We start from the raw sequence: 24,624 nt of genomic DNA on the forward strand, positions 1-24,624 counted from the left end.
TAGCTAGATAATACTTAGATAATTATATCTATACTATTATTAATATTATTAATTAAAAGTTATTATTAACTTATATCTCTATAATAGTCTCTATTATAAAATAATACAGAGAAGGAGATACTAAATTTACCCTAGTACTATAAGCCTAAAGGAATCTAGATATTAGACTTAGGGAGACTATTAATAAGCTAGGTAAGAAAATCTCTCTAGCTAAATTTATTAATATTCTGAATTATATATAGATTAACTAATTTAATAAATTTAGTATATCTGCCCCTAGTATTTAACTAAATCCTATTATTAGATAAAACCCAGCTTTCTATAATTATTATCTATAAGCTGCTTAGTTAGGATTCACCCTAATAGGATCTATATATAATTACCTAGTTATATGGCTCCCGTGTCCCTATAAATCCCTAATATTCCTAGCCATTACTAGTATACCCTTAAGGATCCCTATATAACTAGCAAGGTAGTTATGACTAATATAGTAATTATTTATATACCTAGTATATAAGAGTATCTAATCAGTATACTACTACTCTATATCTAAATAATACCAATAATAATTAGTTATATAAATAGTATAGACCACCTCTGCAGAGGAATTAAAATGGTTATTAACTATATTAGAATAGATATTAGAATAGATATTAGTAATAGCAGTAACAGAAGTCTTAATAACTATAATACTAAAATAGTTATTAATAATAATACTAATAATAATACTAATAATAATACTAATAATAATACTAATAATAATACTAATAATAATATTAATAATAATACTAATAGTAATAATAAGGTTAGTAAAACTAATAATAATAATAAGCCTATTATATAGAGGGCTCCACAGAGTAAGAATTAAGTAAGTTATAAGATAGAGGAGAGGCCTACCTATAAATAGAGGAGTAAATAATAATACCTAAAAATAAAGGTACTAATTAAACTAACCTAGTATATTATTAATTATACTAAGATGGAAATACTAAATATATAGAGTAGGATGACTAAGAAGAAGAGTAATAATATTGGATACTATTAGCTAAAATATTATATTATTATTATAGATGTTTTTTTAACTCTAGTAATAAACTTTATAGATATCTTTTATATTATATAGTACTAGAAGCTACTTTCTATATTAAAGTAATAGAACTACTAAATCTACTAATTATCTACTCTTTACTTATAGAATTACTAAAATTATAGGATAGTCTAGGATTTTACTACTAGAAATATATAACTATATAAGCCTTCCTTAATATTATAAAGTATGGAATAATAGTCTATCTCAACTTAGGTTATATAATAATTATTATTAATTAAGCTTTTCTTTTATAATATTTACCTAATATTCTAATTTAGAAGTATTTAATACTAGTTCCTATTTAAAGTATAACTAATAGTTTTATTAGCTATAAATTTATATTACTAATACTCTATCTATTAGTAATATAAGAAATATATTATTACCTAATTTAGATACTAATTAAGATATATCTAATAAATAATCTTAAATATATTAGTTAGAGGTAATATATTAGGTATCTATAGTTTTATTATTAATTTTACTTATTATACAGTAGTTATTACCTTATATAAAAATACTAAAATACTATTAATAGTATTACTAAAGTTATACTATATAGAACTAAGACTAGTCTACTCTTATAAATAAATAGTTATACTATCTTACTTATCTATATATATTCTAGTAAAACCTACTTAATATAAGAATACCTATAACTATTACTTTAAGCTATACTAGCATCTAATATTAGCACTATTTTTATTTGTTTAGGATGTAAATTTTAGTTATGTTTTAGCTATTAATTAATTAATTAAACCTATGATTATATTATGATATTAGAAGTTAGGCTTAATGTCTAAATTTAAAGTAATAAGTATCTATTATATTAAAGCAGAATATATAACTAACTTAATATTTATACTATCTATAAGTATAATAAAGCCTATTTATACTATAGATATATCTATCTAATATGGAAGTAATAGTTTTAGAAAATAATATTAGAATATATAATCTAATAGAGGTTATATAAGACCTAACTAATATAAAAATAGCCTATCCTGCTATATAGATTAACACATCTATAATTAATGTACCTAAAGAATAATAGATATAGATTTACTTATATTCTAGATAGGAAGATAAGATCTTATACTTAGCTAAACCATATAATATTAGATATTACTATAGATAAGTTATGAATAAAATATTTAATAAATTACATAAGTAGGGCTATATAGGGTATTTAATAAATATAACTCCTATAGGCACCCTAATATATATTCTAGATCTACTACTATTACTATTCCCTTATAAAAATTACCTAATACCTCCCTTATTAATATAAGATATAAAGACACTAGTCCTATTATTAATTATTTACTATACTACCTAGAAAAGTTTCCTAAAACTAAATTAAAAAGCCACTTAATAGTTAATTTTTATAGGATAAATATATTATACTAGATATCTATCCTGTTTCTTCACAGACAGAAATAATTACAGAGCTTACTAGATATATAGTTATTATAATTATAGATATTATAGTAATATTTTACTAGTAGCCTCTATATCTAGATAGCTAATAGCTTATTAGTATTATTACTTATTAAGGATAAGAATACTTTAAGGTCTATCTAATAGGGTTTATTAATAGTATTTCTTATATTTAGTATTAAGTAGATTTAATTTTCTATAATATAAAGGCTTTTCTATATATCTATATTAATAATTTTATTATCTATAGCTATATACTAGAAGACTATAAGTAATATCTATTAGTTTTTCTTAAAAGATATACTAAGATATATATAACTGTAAGTCTAAAAAAGACTTTTATTATATATTTATTAGTATAAGTACTTAGTCAGAATATCTCCTTATTAGGTATAATAGCTACTAAAGATAAACTAAATGTTATTACTATATTAAATTTTCCTTCTATATTAGCTAATCTAGATATATATCTTAGTTTAACTAGATAGCTAAGGAACTATATCCTATATTATACTAGGATAGTTTAATTATTACAAGATTAAAAGATTTAGCTAATAAAGAAAGGCCTATAGAAAGATAAAGCTAGAAAGATATATATTAAGAAAACTTATCTTAATTAAGTTACTAATAAAGAACTAAAGGCTTTCTAATCTATATAATTATATCTTATTAACCTAGTAATACTTATAGACTAGCATCTAGACTAAGATCTTTATATTAATATAGATTCTTTAAAATAATAAGAATATAGTATAATAATTTTCTATATAGCTCTTAATAATCTAATATTACTATATTTTTAGAAGAATTAGAACTAAGTCTTACTACTAAACTAAGCTTTTATACTACTAACAATATTCCTAAGCAGGATATTATCTATAGCTAAATAAAATTACTAGCCTATAGAACTAGAAGTTTCTGGACTTATATAGATCCTATAAAAAACATAATATATAATTAAAATATACTTAAAAACTATTATCTATACTAATTATATAACTATAGTAGATATTATAAAATAAGTAAGCCTAATTATATCTTCTACTAATAAGTTAAACCTATGGTTAGTAAGAGCTTCATATTATATATAGATGTTTAAGAACCTTATCTTATACTACAAACCTAGTAGAACCCATATTATACCTAATATACTATCTAGGCTACTATTATATATTATAAATAATATAACTAATTATAAAGATCCTCTTACTATTACCTATAGCTATACTTTCTATATAGTTATACCTAATAAGATAATCCTAGCTATTTAAATATCTAAGGACTTTTATAATATGATTATTAATAGTTATATCTCAGATATAAAGTAGAGTATAGTTATTTAGATACTATATAAAAATATGGCTTCTCTAGTACTAGTTTAATTACCATTCTATTTAAAAGATAATCTACTATATATAAATAATAGCATACTATATCTACTGCATATTTTACTAAAAGAAATATTACATAATATATATATTAATGATAGACACCCTGGCATTAATAGAATAATAGAATTACTCTAAGGTGTTATATTTTATAAGTTATAATATTAGGTAGGTTAATATATAAAATACTATTCTAAATACTAGAAAAAAAGTATATATAGACATAAACTATATAGCATATTATAACCTATCCTTACTCTAAATATCCTATTTTATATAATTATAAGTAATATTATTACTACCTTACTAGATATGGGTTAGTTTAATACTATTAAAAGTATAATAGATATATATTTACTAAGTAAATAATAGTAATATTAGGGAGAATAGATTAGATAATATAATAATAGGCTTTAAGCTTACTAGCTTTACTAGATAAAGATAATTAGGGTTTACCTAAAGTTATTATATCTAATAGAGATATAAAATTTACTTTAGAACTTTACTATAAATTCTATAAAGCATATAAGATAAAGTAATACTTTTTAACTATCTACTATGCTTAGATAGATAGCTAGAGTAAAAGAATAAATTAAACTATTAAGATATATCTTTAATATATAATTTCCTCTCTTAATAATAAATATTAATAGCCTTCTATCTTATTATAACTTTAATAAATATTTAACTTTATATATAATACATTAACTAAGGCTATATTATATAAACTACTATATGGTTTTAAGCTATCTACTATACTAAATATTAGTATTACTAGTAAGGTTACTTACTTATTTACTAGCTAAGTATTATCTACTAAGATACTAAGATTTACTATAATTACTTTAAAAGATTAGTATAATAAATAATATAAACTAGTTATCTTCTATAAAGATAATACGGTCTTACTTAAGCTATATATAGGATATAATATATAGTCTATATTAGGCTATAAACTTAGAAATTAATATACTAGATTATTTAAGATAATAGAGTATATAGGGCCTCTTACCTATAGGCTAGACTTTCCTAATAACTAGAGAATATATCCTATAGTATTAGTTACTTATCTTAAAAAATACTATACTAATAATCTATTTAAAAGATAACCTACTTAGTCTAGACCTATTAATATAGAAGGTGATGCTAATAAAAAGTTCTAGATATAGGAACTTAAAAAGATAATTAATAAATATAAAGTACTAAAGAAAGATTACTTAAAAGATAAAAATATAATTAGAATATCTAGTAAAATAGTTAAGTTAGGGTAATAAGAAGAATTAATAGATATAAGTAGATCTATTAAGTAATACTACTAAGCTAGTAGCTAATTTTAAAGCTAGGAGATAGTAAATATTATATTTTTATGTACTACTTATATCATTATTTAATTTTAGTTAGCTGTGTGTGTATTTATCTATTCTAATATATATCTTATTTCTTTAGTACCTATTTTCTTAGTCTTTTACTTTTACTTTTAATTTACCTTATATTAAATAATTAAATATATCTTATATTATTTTTACTTAAATATATCTCTTCTTACTTTTACTTATTAAGCCCTTATTAGTCCTAGCTATATATCTTTTGTCTTTTATCTTTCTAGCTATATAACTTTTAATAATAGTATAAACTCTAGTAAAGAAGAATAACTAGAAGAATAATATCCTAGCTAAGAAAGTAAGATAAGAAAGGAAAGATATTATAATCTAAGAAGTATAAAAAATATAGTATATACTATTCTAGATTTTACTAGTATCTTTAATAATAAGTATTACTATTTATAAGATAGTAATAATAAGCCCTCCTCCTATATATCTAAAATTTAATAATATTAGCATTCTAATACTACCTATTAGGATTATCACTAAATAGCTATATTAGTTCCTTAAAAACTATAATATCTTTATTTAATAGATCTATACTCCTATCTTTTTAAAGAGTAAAACCAGAGCACCCTAATATAAGATATATAATATATCTAGAAAAGTACTACTAAAATATTTATACCTCCTACTAAATAACTACTTAGATATTAAACTACTCTAAATAGTAATTCAAGGGCTAAAGGATACTATATAAGCTTTAAATAAGGCTTAATTAGATTATAAGAAGCTTATATTCTACTAGATATTATAGAGAGCATAATAGGAAGCAGAAATATTAGGTAGTATAAAGCCTATTATAAAAACTATTATAAATAGTTATTTAACCTCTCTACCTAGTGAAGTATTTAATCCTTTTTACTTTCCCTAAACTAGCATAAAAAACCACCTAGTAATACTATTAGTATAGATAAGACCCAGAGACCCACTATTACCTAACTAGATTAAATATTAACTTAAGGATCTTACTACTAATATTATAGATGTGACCCAGAAGATAACACTACTAATAAAGCTAGTAATTCTAACTCTAACTAAGAGGAAACTTTAGATTAAATATAATAATAATAATAATAATAATAATAATAATAATAATAATAATAATAATAATAATAATAATAATAATAATAATAATAATAAAAAATAACTAAAACTACCTATACTGCTATACACTAATGATGTTAGGGATTTTATAGTATGATTAGTTAAATAATATATAAAGTAGTTAAAGTAATAACTATAATATTCCTAGGATTCTTTTATATTTTATAACCTTCTTAAACATCCCCCTAAAGGATATTAGCCTAATAATATAAAATATCTTACTAGTAACCTTATAATTAATATAGATAAAAGTATTAACACTAAGAAAGTTAATAATAAATTTTTCTTTTAGAAAACTAGCAATAGTAATACTGCATAAAATTATGAAATATGGTCTTAATAAATAACTAATTTATAATAAATAAGTAAGATATATACTTATTATAGTAGAAGACTAGTACCTAGCCTAAGTAGCAGATATTTAGAAAGACTTACTATAGAATGATCTATTAAACTAGAATATGCTAGTAAAGGTCTTAACTACTTTCAAAAAATAGGCTCAGCATAAAAAGCAGAGGGGTAATTAAACATTAGTTTTATGTTTCTTTTATTATTATGTTCCTTTTATTTTGCTTTTGATTATAGGCTACTAAATTATTATTCAAACTTACCTACGTTGCTAATAATTCTTTTTTTTTTTTTCCTTTTTTTATCTCATCGGGAATCTGTCATAATAAGATAAGCAATTAGGTAGATAGATACTCTTTCACCTCATAAAAGAACAAGGTAATTAACAATCTTCCTACACACTCGTGCAAGCGTACCAATGGGTTTACCAGAATATAGTGACAGCCTAGACCTACTCTAGATAATACTAAAATTCCTAAGCTAGCTGCCTAGCATGATAGTATCCTAAGTATTAATATTAATATCTAAATTAACCTAAAAATCTATACTAACTAGGTCCTAGACCTTAATTATTAACTCCCTCCTAGCTAGCACTATTATATAGATTAGTAAAGATAATAGCTATAATATACCTTAGATATATAAGATAGGCAGCCCTATCTTAGGCTTAAGTATATGCTTATGTAGAAATAGCTAATATAAAAGCTACTAGGGGTGGACAGAATACAACTACTAATACTACCTTAATATAGATACTAATATTAATATTAATACCTGTATCTAGTGCTATAGATAATAACCCCTAGAATATTAAAATACTTTAAATACTCTAATATAATATCTATAACTCCCTTAATATTAGTATGGCACTGCTACTCTAAGATATATAGCTCTAAAGATATATAGTTATTATTATTTAGAAACTATAGATTAACTATATATCTAACTTACCCCTTATGCATTTCCTAAGGGAGGCTATAGATTATTTTTATATTATTTAATTAGCTATAGCTAATAGAGCAGGCTACCTATAAGTCTATATATATATTTAAAAATACCTATACTAGTAGATAAACTTTATATCTACCTATATAATTAGTATTAATATCTATCTAACCCTGGATAGTCCTTAGATTACTATCTATAATATATATAACTCACTACAGATAATAGAAAATAAGGGAGTAGCATGTCTCTAGATAGCTATTAATATAGTAGATTAACTAAATATTACTACTAGACTAACTAAATATATCATTATTAGGAACTTGAATATCTATAACCTCCTCTAGGTAGATTTTAACTACTGCCTATATATCTAATATAATACTAAAAGGGCATAGGAACTTAAGTAGATTATAATCTAATAGCTACTATAGTTAGCTATACTAGCTAGTATAATTACCCACCTATGCCTGATACTACTACCTAATCTAAATAAGCTATAAGATAAGTAGGATAATAAAACTAACTTTAATATGGACTCCCCTAATATAAGGAGTATAATTAACCTATCCCTTATTTCTTTAGGCCTAGTAGACTATGTGTGCTATATACAGGTAGCTAACTTAGTAACTCTAATTATCTACTAATTAAAACTAAGCTAGATATAAAAATTTAACCTAAACCACTAGTAAAGCAGTAAAACTAGACTACTATAACTATTAATATCCTAAATAATATACTGGCTAAGAGCCTCCTTAGTAGTGGCCTATATGTATATATTATAACTAAGGAATTAGACTAATATATAGCTAATCTAGTTAGTATACTCTAGTATATAATTAATATTATAGTCTTATAGTACTACCCCTCTAAATACTCCTATTCTAGATTTACTCTAGAATACCACACCCTCCTATATAAAAAGAAGAGAATTAAGCACACTATATCACTATATTAAAAGTAGTACTAGATAGAAGTACTAGTATTTCTTTATAATAACCTAGCCTAAGTAGCCAGGGCATATAGCTACATAGTCTATATATATTAGTATACTATATTCTGCTAGTAGATAACTAATATTAATAATATAGATAGTGTCTAGCAGGCTATCTAATAGACTAAGAACTAGGGACTATACTAGGCCTATACCCCCCCTTACTAACCTAGTATTAGGTAACCTAGTATTTTAAGCTAAAGATAAAATATAGCTCCTTACCTAATAATTCTTTTCCCCACCCTTACCTACTAATCTAGATAACCTTTATAATTTTACCTACCCTGAGCTAATTTATATACTGCTATTTACTAAGCATGAGGTCTAATATACTATCTATATACTAAAAGTAGATAAAGCACCTAGCCTAGATAGTATTACTAACTAGATGCTCTAGGTAAGTATAGGGGTAGTAGTATTACCCCTAATAATATTTTTTAACTAATATATCTATATTAGATACTGCCTAAACTACTTTTATATTATAGCTATTATTATACTTAGGAAACCTAGTAGACTAGATTACTCTGCCCCTAAAGTATACTAATCTATTACCCTACTAAGCATAATTAGCAAGGTGCTAAAAGCCCTTATTATAGCCTAGCTTAGCTACCTAGCTAAAATATATTACCTACTGCTAGATAACTACTTTAGTAGCTGCAAGGGCTAAGGCATAGAGATAGTACTTTATATAGTACTAGAGGCCATCTATATAGGATAGAAAGATAATAAGATAGTATCTATACTCCTTCTGAATATTAGTAGTATATTTAATAATATCTCCTATAATTAGCTCCTGCACAACCTCAACATATACTAAATCCCTATATAGTATATTAACTAGCTTAGTAGCTTTCTTTATAACTTATCTATATTACTAGTACTACTAGAATTCACCCTACTAACCTAATAGGTAGATACTAGCATCCCCTAGGGCTTACTACTCTTAATAATCCTATATATCTTCTATAATACAGATCTAATAATGTGCACAGACATAAATAATGCTATAATAGTAGATAATATTAATAATATTAGCTATATTAATAATATAACTATACTTATAACCAGTAAGTCTAAATCTACTAACTATACTAGGATCTATATAAACTATTAATAAACCTACCTCTAATAGGCTGCCACCTATACCTCCTAATTTAAATTATCTAAATTCTAGCTTATTTACTTCCACCCCCTACACTACTAATATAATACTAATACTAATACTAAAGATAGCATACCACTGGACCTAGGAGATAGGCAGATTATCTAGTTAAGTAAGATAGCTAAGCTACTTAGTATCACCCTTAATTAGTATCTTATATTTAATAAATACCTAAAATATATTAACATAGCTACCACCTAGTGCCTGCAGGTAATTAGCATACTAGGTAGGTCTAAGTAGGGGCTAAAGCTAGCAGACCTATAATATATATATATAGTATGCATCACCCCTATTATACTCTATACTGCCTTAGCCTAGTATATACTACTAATCTATAGCTAGAAGCTTTATTATAGCTAGTAGATAAAGATGCTTAACTATATATAGTACTAAGTAGGGAAGCTAATTAATAAGGCCTTCTATATAGTTAGTAGGGATGTATTTAATATATATAGAACTCTATCTAATATTAATATCTCTCCTCCTCTAGCAGTAATACATCCAGACCCTCCTTTAGACTATAATACTACTAGTATACTAGATATATATACTAACCTACTACTACTACTACTATAACTAAAACCTACTACTGCACACACTGATAGAATCTATAGAGGAGGAGGTGGAGCTAGTAATAGGTATTACCTATATAATATAAAAATATAGCTTTTATAGGTGGTGCTGTCATGGCTGGTCCCCCTAAAAATTAATATTAATAAGACTAAAGAACTCTCTCTTCTCTATTATTAGATTTATATAGTAGTATACCTAGAAGTAATCCATATCTATACTAATAGATCAGGCATAGATAGCTATATTAGAATAATAGTAGTATGCCTAGACCTACTAATCTACTATAAATAGTATCTAGGTGGGATAAATAAACATAATATAGCTATTATAGAAATTATAGGACTAGTCCTTACCCTATATATTATTTAATATAAGCTAATTCTAAATAGAACTAATACTATGGCCTACTAAGCTATATAGAAATATATTAAAATATACTCTAATAACTAAGGGGCCCTCTGCATACTAGGAAGTCTCTAATAGATAACTAAATAGTATCTAATCTAGATTATTATTAAACTTCTTAATCTACTTAACCCTATAATAGATATCTTATTTTATTAGTTAGCTACCCACTATAAGGTCCTAGGGAATAAGCTAGTAGATCTATATACTAAGAAAGTAACTAAATAGTAGGAAGATAGATAGTAGTAGGGCTTAACTATAGTTATAATACTTTAACTACCTAATATAGGGCACCCTAGAAATATAGATCTACTAGTATATCAGGGACTATTAAGAGGAGTAGTAATAATAGTTAGAGTAGGGTAACTTACTCTACTATATTTTTCTAGAGGTTTTAGCCTACTCCCTAGAAATCTATAATAGCCTATCTCTCATAGAATACAATCTCCTAGTATAGATATAAATAGAAAAGATTAGCCTAAATTAATATCTTTTAATTATTAACTAAATAGATAATATAATATGTCTATATAGATAGACCCCTAAAATAATCTACTATATATTATTTAACTAAACCTACTATAATAACCTATACTAGTAGATATAGATAGATAGGCTCCCCTATAATATAATAATAGCCTTAGTAGAGGTAAGGAACACTAGGTGCACTATATAGTTCATATTAAATACTAGCTATCTAGTATATCTAGTAGATGCCACCTAGCTAGGCTAGCTTAAGCTAGGCACCCCTAGCAATACCTAACTTAGGATATCTATAGTTAATAGCTAACTTTCTATTTTTATTATACTCTCTTATATTTTATACTTCTAGTAGGAGGTATTAGTATATACAGCCCTAGCTAGTAGATATCTACTATACTAGATACTAACTAGTAACTATATATTACTAGTGCACCCCTAACCCTCACAGCTTAGGAATCTATAAATCTATCTAAAATAGGTAGTAATAGTATAGGGGGTGGGGGTGGCACCTAGATAAGTATAGAAATATAGGACATATATAGGTAATAGAGGAATTATAATAGTAAGGGAGTATAGAATCCACTAAGTAGTACTAGTATTATTACTAGTAATAGTAGCTATAGAGGTTAAAAGATAGTAGAAAAGGAGGGAAATATATATATATCTAAGTGTCTAGTCCTCTGACCCTATATATATATATTCTTATAGTAATATAGTCTGAATAGGATGGCTATAGGTGATGCTGCAGTTAGTACTACCTATTAGGAGCCTCCAGTGTGGTCCAGCTTGGTGCTAAAATGGAGTAAGGAATAAATCAATCAATATATAGTTACTATTAAAATCTATTATTACTAGGGCGCTCTACGGCTTATTAGTATCTACTTATTACTAGCTATATAGCTAGCCTATATAAATAATATTAGTAGGGGTAGTAGCTAGGTAGCCTATATTATTAGTTTTTAGCTAGATAGTAAAACTAGTAGCCTTATTATTAGTAAGATAGTATTAATATATACTATATATATTAACCCTATATATCTATTTCTTAATACTTATATTAGACTTAAAGATAAGGATCTACCTATTAGACTATATTAGCTATTTAGTGTTTTTAAGACTATTAGCTTAGAGTATTATATCCCTACTTAATAGTACCTAGATAGTAAAAAACATTTAATAATTAATTATAGTATTCTAGGTCTCCTAGATTACCTAGTTAGTCTACCTAATATACTTTTATTTATTATATTAGTAGGGGTTAACTACTATAGGATTAGTATGATAAATATAGATTTCTAGATTATTATATTAGGGTGTCACTAGTACTAGTAAGCTACTTATATTAATATAATAATTTATAGTAAGTATACTATTAGTATAGGCCTATCTTATCTAATTAGAGATAAGCAAAGATTCTATATAGCTATTAGAAAGAGCTATAATACAGGTATAGCCTAGGGTGCTAGATATACTAACCTAAATATCTAGTAACTATTAAATCTTCTAGTAGTTATTCATATATCTCTTTATAGAGTCCTTAAGTATAAATTTAATATTATAGACCTTCTTTATTAGTATAGAGAGATTACTATTATACATCTCACTAGCTAGGGACTAGATAGAATCTAGAAGTAATATAAATATTACTAGTAGGGGGAGTCCCCTAATAGATTAGGTAGTTTACTTTAACTATATAGTAGCTTCTAGTAGCTTAGTTAAAGAGACCTATAGATTAAGAGTATTAAATTTACTAAATAATATAGTAGGCTAGGTTAGTATAAAGATATCTACTACTATAGTAGCAGCCCCCTTTTTCTTTTTATTACTTATTATAATGTAATAAGCAGGAATAAGATAAAAAAGCTAGTTAATAACCACTTAGGTGGTAGTTAAATATAATTTTTAGTGTTCTCCCAACTGAAAATAAACAGTAGGGGGGTTTTGGCATTAGCCAGAGAGTCTTTCCTTCATATTTATTAGCTTAATATTATTAATATTAATTATATAATTAGTCTTATAAGTTAGTAGTATCTTAGGGTTAAGTTCCTCCTAAAATATATTCTTAAAGTTTATTATTTATTTTTTAGTTTAAATACTGTTTATAATTATTAACTTCTCTTTAGTAACTTATAGGAGATATAATTATACTAAGATTTTCTTTTTTTTATAATATCTATTTTAGTTATTTTATTATTCCTTATTATACTAAGGTATCTTTATAATATTTAATCTTATATTAAAGATCTATAAAATATATAATATATATTCCTCTCTTATATTATAGAATTACTAATCTAAGTACTAATTAATTTATAGATTAATACTTTTTAACTAGTTATAACTTAGAATAATATTATATCTATTAATATTTAGAATCTACAGGTTAATATGGCTAGTTTATTATCTAATTTATATAAGTATTTTTACTTATTAATTAATACTTATTATTATTTTATTTAAGAGTTAGATAATTAAGAATATACCTCTCTTAAAATAAAAGAACTCTTTAATAGCTAGATAATTAATTATTATTTATAAAAGAAAGAAGTAACTAGCTCTATAGTTAATAAGAGCTTTTAACTTAATTCATTTTTTTAAGACTTTTATTAAGTAATATATAAAATTAATACTTATAATATTTAGATAAGCCTTAATATTTTTAGATTTTTTTAAGCTAGATACTCTTTATTATAATTAAGTATTTTTATATAATTCGTTCTCTCTATTTATAAATAAGTTTTACTAAATATTTTACTATTTTAAAGCAGAATTATTTAATTAATAAATACTTTTAAATTTATTAATCTTACTTATTTTTTATATTTCATAAAAAATATAGATAAAGATATCCTATTTTATTATAATTTAAATATACTTTATTTTAATAATCTTATATCTTTTATTTAAATAAGTCTTTTCTTAGTTACTAAGAATTAGTAATTATACTTAAATTTATTAGATGATTTCTATAATTACACTTAAATTTATTAGATGATTTCTATAATTATTAAGTTATAATTTAGATTATAAATTATTACTAAGTTATTAAGTAGTAATTAAATTATTCTTATAGAGAGTAAACTATTTAATTATTATATTATATAATTAAAATTATATTTATTTTTTTATTTATCTCTTTCTAAGCTTAAGATAACTCCTAATAATAAACTTCTAAATAAAAGAAGCTTTATTTATTAATAAAGAGATCTATATAGCTACTTTATCTAGGATTATTATATATAATTTAATTAGTTATAATCCTTAGATAGTATATTTATAATTTTTTTATTTCTTATTATTAATATTATACTTCTTAAAGTTTTTTAGAAGTTATATATAAAAAATTCTTATATTAATCATTATAATATAGAATTAATTTATACTTAGGTTTTATTAGTTTTTTACTACCTATAAATATATTTTATAAGCTTTTACTTAATAATAATAAGATATTTTAAATTAAAATTTTTTTTATTAATAATAAGATATTCTTAAAGTTCTTCTTAACTTTTTATTATTATTTTTAAATAATATCTTTAATATATATATCTTAATATTCTAGAATAAAGATAATATTTAAAATCTTAAAGGTAGATTATACTTAATAATTATTATTTATCTTTAATTATTCTAAAAGTACTATTAATATATTATATTATTCTTAATAAATTCTTTAGAATAGGCTATTAATATTAGTAAGAGGGGCTCCTTAAGCTATTATATTAAATAGCTTATTAAAGGCTTATCTTATATTTTTTAGCTAACTTCATATTAGATTATTTATCTTAAATACATTATTATTATTGATTATTTTAATACAAAATTAAAGATTATTATCTTATAGTAATTAATGTTTTTAATAATCAATTTTAGTTAAAACCTATTAAATATCTAAGTAGTATACTCTAACCTAGAGTTATTATACTTTTTATTTTTTTTATATCATTTAGATATATATTTAGTAAAGGATTTACTTATAATAAAAACTCTTTATTAGATTTACTAAATTAGTATTTTAATTATAATTTAATAATTACTATTTAAGGAAGGGTAATATAAATTTATTAAAAATAAACTTTAAGTCTTATAGAGTTTTTATAGATTAATTATATTCTTATAAATTTAGATATATTACTAAATAAAATTATTATAATTATATAATTTTACTAAGAGTAAAAAAAGAGATAGACTAGATCTTATCTTTTTCACTATTAGAGAGGGTACTCTTATTTATAGATATAAAGTATATTATCTTAAAAATATTATAATTAAAGTAGTATAACTCTATAGTCCTTTAAAGAGAAGATAAGATAATCTTTAATATAGAGTTAGCTCTATAAATATCATCTAGTCTTAGTAGAAGAGTTTATAAAAGTAGAAAATATAATAATTATAATAATATATATTATAAAAGCCCTATAAAAGATAATAAAGAATAAGAACTCTATACTAAACTAACTTATAGACTTTTATATGGTCTTCTTAGAGAAGAAGGCTTAGAAATTATTATTATATTATAAAAATATAGATTTAGAGATAGATTTTTAAAAAAAAAGTAACTATTCTTTAGATCTCTTTATAACTTTTTTTTAGTAGAGTTAGTAGTACTTTATAAGTATCTTTAGATAATACTTATAAAGAGATAGATTTAGGAGTTAAAATTAATAATAAAAATATTAATTCTTTTTATAAAGAAGAAAGATAATATCCTCTAATTATATATTAATTATTATAATCTAAATTATATTATTCTAAAGAATTATTATCTACTTCTCCTTATTCTAGAGACTATTAAAAGTTATATAAAGAAAAGGATTTTTATATAGCTAGATCTTTATAAGATCTATTATAAGATTAAGATTATAAAAAAGTAGAAGTAGAAAATAGCCTTTTATATAAAATATAGATTATTTAAGTATTTAATTATATCTTTTAGGCTTACTAATACTTCTATAATATTCTAGAGCTTTATAAACTAGCTATTCTATAACTATTTAGATATCTTTATAATAGTTTATATTAATAATATTATAGTATTCTTATAAGATAAGAAGAAGTATTATAAGTATATCTACTTTATAATAATCTAGTTTTAATAAGTAGGACTATTTATAAAGCTAAGTAAATATCTCTTTATAGTAAAGAGAATTAACTTCTTAGGCTATATAATTATACTAAAAGATCTAGAAATATAATCTTTATAGATTAATACTATTATAAAATAGCTATAACTAGAATCTATAAAGAAGATCCTAGTATTCCTAAGATTTATTAATTAGTATAGGAGATTTATTAAGAGATATTTATACTTTTTAATATATTTCTTAGACCTCCTATAAAAACCTAGCCTAGGGAATAAGAAGAGGATTCTAATAAAGAAGTTTCTAATTTTAGAAGTAGTAAATATCTTTAATAAATTAAAGAAAGTATTTATAGAGTAAGTAGTACTTATCTACTTTTATAAGAAGTATTACTTATAAATAGAAATAAATATATCTAGATATACTATCTATAAAATACTATAATAGCTAAGTAAGAAGGATTATTAGTAGCTAGTAGTCTTCTTCTTATAAAAGATATAATCTATAGAGAAGAACTATAGTATCTATAACTAGAAACTCCTTATAATAATAGAATTCTTTAGGAAGTAGTATCACTATCTAGAGAATTTATAGAAAGTTATTAAAATTATTATTAATTATAATAATCTTTATTATTTTAGGACTATATCCTAACTATTATAAAGATAGATAAGATAGTTATAAATACTTATAATATTTAATTTTAAGATAATCTTCTATATAGGAAAGAAGAACCCTATAGATAGACCCTTATAATAAATTAATTATAAAAAAGAGGCTATAAAGATTAATACTTAGGGCTAAGAAGATAGAGACCTTAATATATTAAGATAGTAATTAATATTTTATAAAAGAAAATATACTAAGGTAAATACCCTAGAGGATATAAAATAGAAGATTTATATAGTATTAATCTAAGAGATAATAAACTTATAAAAAGAACTAACTTAGAGAGCTAATATTTATAAGAATATCTAGAGGCTAAATCCTTATATAAGAGATCTCTCTATAGAAATTTAGGCTTTACTACTAAGATTACTTATATAAGATAAACTTATAAAGAAGGTCTATATAGTATAAATAAAAGTTATAAAGAAATTATTATAATCTTATTATATAAAAAATAAATTATTATATTAAATAAGCTATAAAGGACTTCTCTATTATAAGAGCTTACTTATATCTTAGATTATTATAGCTTAAGATTAAGTATTCTTATAAAACTCTATAATAACCTCTTTATAGGCTACTTTATAGAATAAAGAATAAAAGAGTTAGTCTTAAGATACTTTTAGTAGCTAGAAGTAAAGAACTTTATCTATAAATACTATATAACTTATAGAGTATACTAAAGATTATAATAGACCTAAGATAAGTAGTAAGGCTTACTAAAGCCTATATTTATTTTTATAAGTATCTAAATCTAAATTACTATAAATCTAATTATAGATCTCTCTATAAGTACTTTTATAGTAAATTTATAAGAAGCTTTTAATAGTATCTTAATAATAGTAGACTAATTTAATAAGATAAGTTATTTTATACTTATTTAGATTATCCTTAGTAAGGAGAAGTTAGTAATAACTTTTATTTATAAAATCTTCTAATTTTATAGAACCCTAGAAAAGATTATTATAGGTTAGGGTTCTATCTTTATAAAAGATTTCTAAATAAATTTTATATTTTATCTCCTAATTTATAAGGGTCTTTCTATAGCCTACTATCTATAGATAAATAGCTAAATAAAATATTTAAATAGTGTGCTAGAATAATATATATAAGCTTATATTAATTTTAGTTAAAAAGATTAGATTAATTATCTTCTTATTATAGTATTTACCTATAATAATATATACTAAGTATCTATTAAGAATATATCTTTCTATATAGTTATAGGTATTAACCCTTATATAATAATATTAGATTTTATAAATTAATTAAAGAATAAGATTATAGAAGAGTTAGTTATAAAAAGACTAATTAAGCTAGAATATATTTATACATATATAAAGAAGGCTCTAGTAAAGGCCTAAGCCTACTAAAAGAAATATTATAATAAGAAATATATTATAAAGGTATTTTAAGTAGGAGACTAAGTCTAAATCTTTACTAAGAATATATTATAGATTAGACTAACTATAAAGTTAGATTAATTAAACACTAATCTAATATAAATTATAGAATATATAAATAATCTAGCCTACTATATAAACTTACTACTAGGCCTTAAGATATATAATATATTCTATATCTTTATACTCTATAAATATAAGGAGATAAAAGAAGTAAACTTATAGAAATACTTCTTTATTTATAAAGTTATAAAAGAAGATTATAAATACTACCTAGAGATAATCTTAGACTTATAAAGAGATAAATAATCTATAGAGTATTATATCTAGTAGAAGAGATATATTAAGAAAGATAATATTTAGGAATCTATAAAAGACTTATACTATTTATAGATTTATAAAGACTATATAAAGAATCCTATAAGAAGAGGAAACTTATCTTTATTAAAGAGAAGATAAAATAATAAATAAAATAAATATAAAAATCTCTAAGTCCTAAATCTACTATTATAAAGATATCTAATATTAAGTATAAGTATAATATAATTTATAGAACTAAAAAGATAACTACTAAATCTAAGGCTATTTAAAAAAGTAGCTCTTATAATTATAATAAAGATAGTTATTATATTTTTTAGCTAGTCTACTAGAAATATATACTATAAATACTAAGCTTATACTTAAATTATAATAGATATTATACTTCTAGCTAATAAAAGGTCTTATCCTAGCTCTAGTTATAAGAATAATCTTATAGAGTTAGATATAGACTTCTAGCTAACTAGATATACTAAAGCTATATTAGTTAATAAAGTAGAATAAGATTTTAGTAATCTATACTTACTCTTAGTTTAATAGAGATTATAATTCTATCTAAGATAAGAGCCTTATAACTACTACTAGATTCCCCTATAAGTAGAGAAGGAACTAGGTATCTAGAAATACCTTTATTATTAGATTAGAAGTCTAAATAGTAATACTACTAATAATAGATATAGAGATATCTTAATTAGCCCTAGGAGTATCTACTAAAGATAGTAGTAGCTTAAAGATAGAGGCTTCTCTTATAATAGGGGCTGGTCATACTCTAAGTAGATTAATAGAAAAAGGCCTATATATAATCTTATACAGGGGGAGGAAGGCCCCTATAGGAATAAGAGAGAGAGAGAGAGAAGGAACTATAGTAGTAGTAGTAGTAGTAGTAGTAGTAGTAGTAGTAGTAGTAGGCATAGGGGGGAGGGATATAGTAGATAGTAGTAATAGTATAAAGACTGCCTCCTCCTCTATTTATAAGAATTATTAGTAAGAATATTATAGACTTATAAGCTTTTACTTACCTCTAAGAGGTTAGAGAGGATAGGTAAGAATAAGAATATAAAAGAGAAGATATATAAGAATATTTTTCTATAAAATATCTTATAATATATTAATTATCTCTTATCTAAATATTATATATCATGGAAGGTCCCCTATTAAAACTTTTATAATAAAAATTGGAGAAAATATAAAAGAGAAAGAGAAAAAGAGATTATATACTCTATAAAAATTATTATTACTTTAAATCTTACTCTATAGAAATTTTATATAATAAGGCTATTAAGGGATTTTTAAGAGTATTATAAGAATAAGTATTATAAATTTAAAATATATTATAAGAAGATTTTAATAATAATAAAAATATTATAATTAAAGAGGTTTATCTATAACTAAGTCTTTATAAAAAAAAATAAATATAAGTTTATAAAAGAAGAGAGTAATAAATATTTTTTATTATTTATAATTTTTTTTTATATAAAAGGGTTTTTACTAAATAAAGATTTTTATTAATATATTTTATTATAAATAAGAAATCTTAGATAGATCTTAGGGGCTCTGGTCTTTTAAGAGGGAGGGTAGTTATAAGAATTATAAAGATTTATTATATATTATATTAAAGCTATCTTTATAGAGGAGCTTATTAATAAGAAAACTCTTTATAAGAGATTATATATATAATTATATAATATATAAAGATATAAACCCTGCCTATAACTACTAAACTCTAAAGTTTAATAATAATCTCTTTAAATAAGGATACCTACCTTTAAATCTATTTATGAACATTCTTCTTTCACACTAGTTTCCATTTCTTGCAGATCATAGATCCTTATAATAGACTAAGTAAATAAAACAACTACTTTATATAGTAAGATGATATAACTTTAATTAGAATACAAATATAAGTTTTTAATTATTAATCTAGTCCTAGGAGCCAGGACATACTACTAATTTATCAAACCTAATAATATAAGCTATGTGAAGATGTAGGAAGATAATTAATTATTCTTCTCTTCTTTAGCAAGGTGAAGGAGTATCTACTATCTACCTATCTTGCCTATCTTATTATAACATATAAGTGTTATACTAATCTAATTAATAGGAACTAGGGAAGGAGTAGATATAACATATCTCCTACTAACTAGGGATTTAGTGTATATAGTAGTAGCTAGCCCAGCTACCCTTAGGGACCTGCTGCCACTTAGCTGTTAGGCTGACAGATGCGTGAATGAATAATTAAATTAAATTAAATTGAATTAAGAGAGGGCACCCTTGCAAGAGGTCATGTGAGCAGTCACATGACACTTAAAGATTATAACTACTACCTGCAACCACTGAACTTAGGAGTTTAGTAACAAACTCTTTAAATAAGGACACTTACCTTATCTCTATTCATAAGCATTCTCCTTTCACACTAGTTTACCAACTCTTGTGGATCAAGGATCCTTATAGGAACACATAAATCTAAACTAAACTAGTGGTTACATTGTGGGATAGGGGCTAGGGAGATAGGCACCTAGGCAGTAGATAAATACTATGAGGATACTACGTGGGCGACGGCGCTGAGAGCTTAATGGCACTAAGGGGTTAATACTACTAATCTATAGTAGCAGCATGGGTAAGGAAGAGGGATGTACACTAGCCCAGGTGGCCTGTCTTCTTTCATATACATAACTGCAGTGGTATAGTCCAGGTAGGATGGCCACCTGCAGTGGGGGACTACTGCTCACTAGGAGCCTCCAGCATGGCCCAGCTCAGTGCTGAAATGGAGTAAGGAATCAACCAATCAATGAAGAGAACAATGGTGAACAACCAGAGATGGAAGTCAAATGTTGGCGATTGATGTGGAAGATATGTGGATAAGAATGAAAGAGAGGGAACTATCCAAGTGGATTGCCCATATTTCAAAAGTTTCCATCACTGCCTTTCTATTTGATAAGCTTTTTGCCAGGCAATACCTGGTGCAGGGAAAGCAAAAAGGACGTGCATGCAGAAGTATAGGAGCCTTATCAGTACAGGCAAGAGGACTCAATCTGTTTGAGTAAAAGTACCCTTCTCTGAATCATGCACTGCATGATCCTCAGCCCTTGCTGCACTGAACTCTGCACCGTCACTACTATCACCACCCTTCACATCATTGGCTGAACCAAAGCCATATTGGATAGCAACGCGCTCAACATCCTCATCAGAAAGAAAAGGTAACTCCTTAGCAGCACGAACATAGCTCATGTTCTCCAAGTAACCCTTCGCAAAGATAAGGTCAATCTCCTCCAGTGATCGCCCGGCGGTTTCAGGATAGAAGAAATAGATGACTGGCAGGAAGCAGGCATTAATGCAAGCAAAGAAGAGGTATGTCCCCCAGCTGATATTGGTGATCATGATGGGAGTTACCATGACAATAAGGAAATTAAACAACCAATTTGTGCAGGTTGAGATAGCGTTCGCCTTTGCTCGTGTCTTGATTGGCGAGATCTCTGCCGGGTAGAGCCAGGGCAAGGGCAGCCAAGTTGCACCGAACGAACTAATCCGTATCAGCATATCAGCACCATCTTCGGTTGGCGAAATTGGTCATGCAACCTTGCATGGGACCAGGACATGCAAACTTACGCAATATAAGTAAAAAGACCGACTGCAGCACCCTTTGCCGCCGAGGGAGTGCCTGGGATGAGACAGGCGAAAGTAAGAACCATCGAGAGACATTGGCCCACTGTTCCCCATAAAAAGAGTTTGCGTCTTCCAACACGCTCAATCAAGAACCAGGATAGAGTAGCAAAGATGGAGTAGACGACCATGTTCACTCCTCCAAGTATCATAGACATAAACTCAGTCTGATCAAGCGAGTTCTTGAACAGAACTGGCAGATAGTATATCACTGCATTACAACCGCCAATCTGCTGAAAAAACTGGGACGAAGAACCCAAAAGCATTCTTCGAAAATGTTGCGTCTTCCCGCCTGTGAAGACAGCAGACAAAGGAGTGTTCTTTCCTGCCTGTCCCGAACTGGCAAAAGAAGCGTCAGACTCGTAATCATAAGAGGAACGGATTCCACAAGAACCAAGGAAACTCACGCTCTGATGGAGTCAAGAATGATATTCTTCTGGAGCTGCACATCATGATGGGATATGTCTTTACCCATGAGCGCAGCAATCACCGTCTCACCCTCCTCATATCGCTCGCGCGTGAATAGCCACCGGGGGGACTCTGGTAAGACGGCCATTCCGACAATAATCAAAAGGCCAAAAAATATCTGGAATGCGATGGGGAAACGCCATGTAAGGTCAGGCGAGCCATAAGATGCACCGAAGTCAATCCAGTAGGCTATAAGTGTACCGAACGCGATAGTAGCGCCTTCGATGCAGATAAGCAATCCTCTGTTGGAGGTTCTCGAGCACTCCGCCTGGTAAGTGGGAATTGTAGATGTATTCATTCCATTCCCAACGCCAGTAATCACTCGACCGATGATAAACTGTGCAAGAGGGACATGGCCAGGGTACGAAGTTACCTGGATGATCACGCCGATGATCATCACTGTGGCACCCATCATGATCGACCTCCGCCGTCCTAGCCAGTCACCAGCAGCAAGGATGAACACAGCGCCAGCGAGGCATCCTGGAATGCTCATCAACATCTGCTTGGTATCTAGCAAGAGAATTCCTTCTCACCTATCTCGTAAATTGCAGTCACAGTACCCTGCATAGTTGAATTGTCTCGCGTCGCTGTGAATACATCGTTGAAAGGCTTAGCATCAATGATACCACTCATGACACCCTCTATTAGGACAGTTAGCTAAAGATCAAACATGATGTTTGATTTGACACCCTTTGTGACGTACGATCATAACCAAAAAGTAAGAAGCCCATGGTCGCAGCAGTTGTCACTGCCCGCATAAGTGAATTACCGGTCATCCCGGCGAACTTTGGAGCAGCACTCATTGTGATCTATTGAATGTGCCAAACAGATATATAGAATGATATCTTCGAGCAGAAACAACTGCCCAGGCCGACGCGGCTGCGAACCTCGATGAGGTAGGTATATGGAGACGCAAGGAGCAAGGAAATAGTTGCACAAGGTTCTGCTGTCTCGGAGCCTTCGCACCCAATATAAACGTCCGAAATTTGGTGACGGACCTTCTCTGGGAGTTAAACTCTGGAATGTTGACTGCCCTGGCCTGATTTAAACGATGAAGGTCCGGTAAAGAGGAGAGCCTGGGGAACTTGTTCAGCGGGGAAAAAGCCCACCTTTATAGATTTCCCCATGCATCTCCCCAGCACATGGGAGGCTCATGTGGAGTAAGCTCCGACTCATGGTAGACATGACTCCACAATAATCTCGCAAGGTATATGGGGTGGCAGTTGACTGATTGAATCAGCCATGGCTGCTGATCCCTGAAATCGGATGGCCGTCTTGTCTCCTCTCCGGACCGGGATCTTTTTTTCAACTCATCTTTCCGTTTTCTTTTCCTCCTTAGTGCTCAATTGTATTTAGAAGAGATTTCCCACTTTCCTTTATTACCAAAGTATTCTGTACGAAGCAAGTGATGGATGAGCACAGATCACAAGTGGTTTAGATGACACTGGACAAAATCACCTTAGGGTACCATAAGGTAGTATCAACTTAAGAAGAGTTGGGAGTTGGGATTACCACTTTACCAATAGATACACATTGGACCATGGCTGGGTCGGAGCGGAGATCGACTGAGGCTAGTATAAGCATTAACCTATGAAATCTAAGTTCTTGGCTCCCAAAAATCAAAAGGTCCGAACACTAATCCCGAAGCAGGGCGATTCTTCTCAGATCACAATACTAATGGTAAATAATAAAAATGCCTTGACTC

General features: G+C 26.2%; 1 protein-coding gene and 1 pseudogene across 1 annotated transcript, besides 16 other annotated features; one reads left to right on the plus strand and one right to left on the minus strand.

The window, feature by feature from the left end:
- Nucleotides 1-613: 613 nt before the first annotated feature.
- On the plus strand, nucleotides 614-844 carry ACLA_064910 (annotated as a pseudogene).
- Nucleotides 627-662: a microsatellite.
- Nucleotides 679-831: a microsatellite.
- Nucleotides 687-799: a microsatellite.
- Nucleotides 706-830: a microsatellite.
- A 4,574-nt stretch (nucleotides 845-5,418) lies between the features above and the next one.
- Nucleotides 5,419-5,472: a microsatellite.
- Nucleotides 5,473-6,361: 889 nt separating this feature from the next.
- Nucleotides 6,362-6,442: a microsatellite.
- Nucleotides 6,362-6,443: a microsatellite.
- Nucleotides 6,444-7,630: 1,187 nt separating this feature from the next.
- Nucleotides 7,631-7,660: a microsatellite.
- Nucleotides 7,661-8,812: 1,152 nt separating this feature from the next.
- Nucleotides 8,813-10,192: a mobile genetic element.
- Nucleotides 9,695-9,761: a microsatellite.
- Nucleotides 9,896-9,923: a microsatellite.
- Nucleotides 10,193-14,257: 4,065 nt separating the features above from the next.
- Nucleotides 14,258-14,326: a microsatellite.
- Nucleotides 14,327-16,125: 1,799 nt separating this feature from the next.
- Nucleotides 16,126-17,136: a mobile genetic element.
- Nucleotides 17,137-19,654: 2,518 nt separating this feature from the next.
- Nucleotides 19,655-19,698: a microsatellite.
- Nucleotides 19,655-19,699: a microsatellite.
- Nucleotides 19,700-21,024: 1,325 nt separating this feature from the next.
- Nucleotides 21,025-21,050: a microsatellite.
- A 768-nt stretch (nucleotides 21,051-21,818) lies between these two features.
- On the minus strand, nucleotides 21,819-23,722 carry ACLA_064920 (hexose carrier protein; the record flags this gene model as incomplete). Its single annotated transcript, XM_001272285.1, has 5 exons — nucleotides 21,819-22,311; nucleotides 22,398-22,790; nucleotides 22,859-23,399; nucleotides 23,453-23,560; nucleotides 23,623-23,722. The coding sequence occupies 5 exons, from the start codon at nucleotides 23,720-23,722 to the stop codon at nucleotides 21,819-21,821; spliced, it is 1,635 nt and encodes a 544-aa protein (XP_001272286.1).
- Between the last annotated feature and the right edge of the window lie 902 nt (nucleotides 23,723-24,624).

The sequence above is a fragment of the Aspergillus clavatus genome, genomic scaffold (assembly GCF_000002715.2).
Source record: "Aspergillus clavatus NRRL 1 1099423829799 genomic scaffold, whole genome shotgun sequence".
Classification (NCBI taxonomy): domain Eukaryota; kingdom Fungi; phylum Ascomycota; class Eurotiomycetes; order Eurotiales; family Aspergillaceae; genus Aspergillus; species Aspergillus clavatus.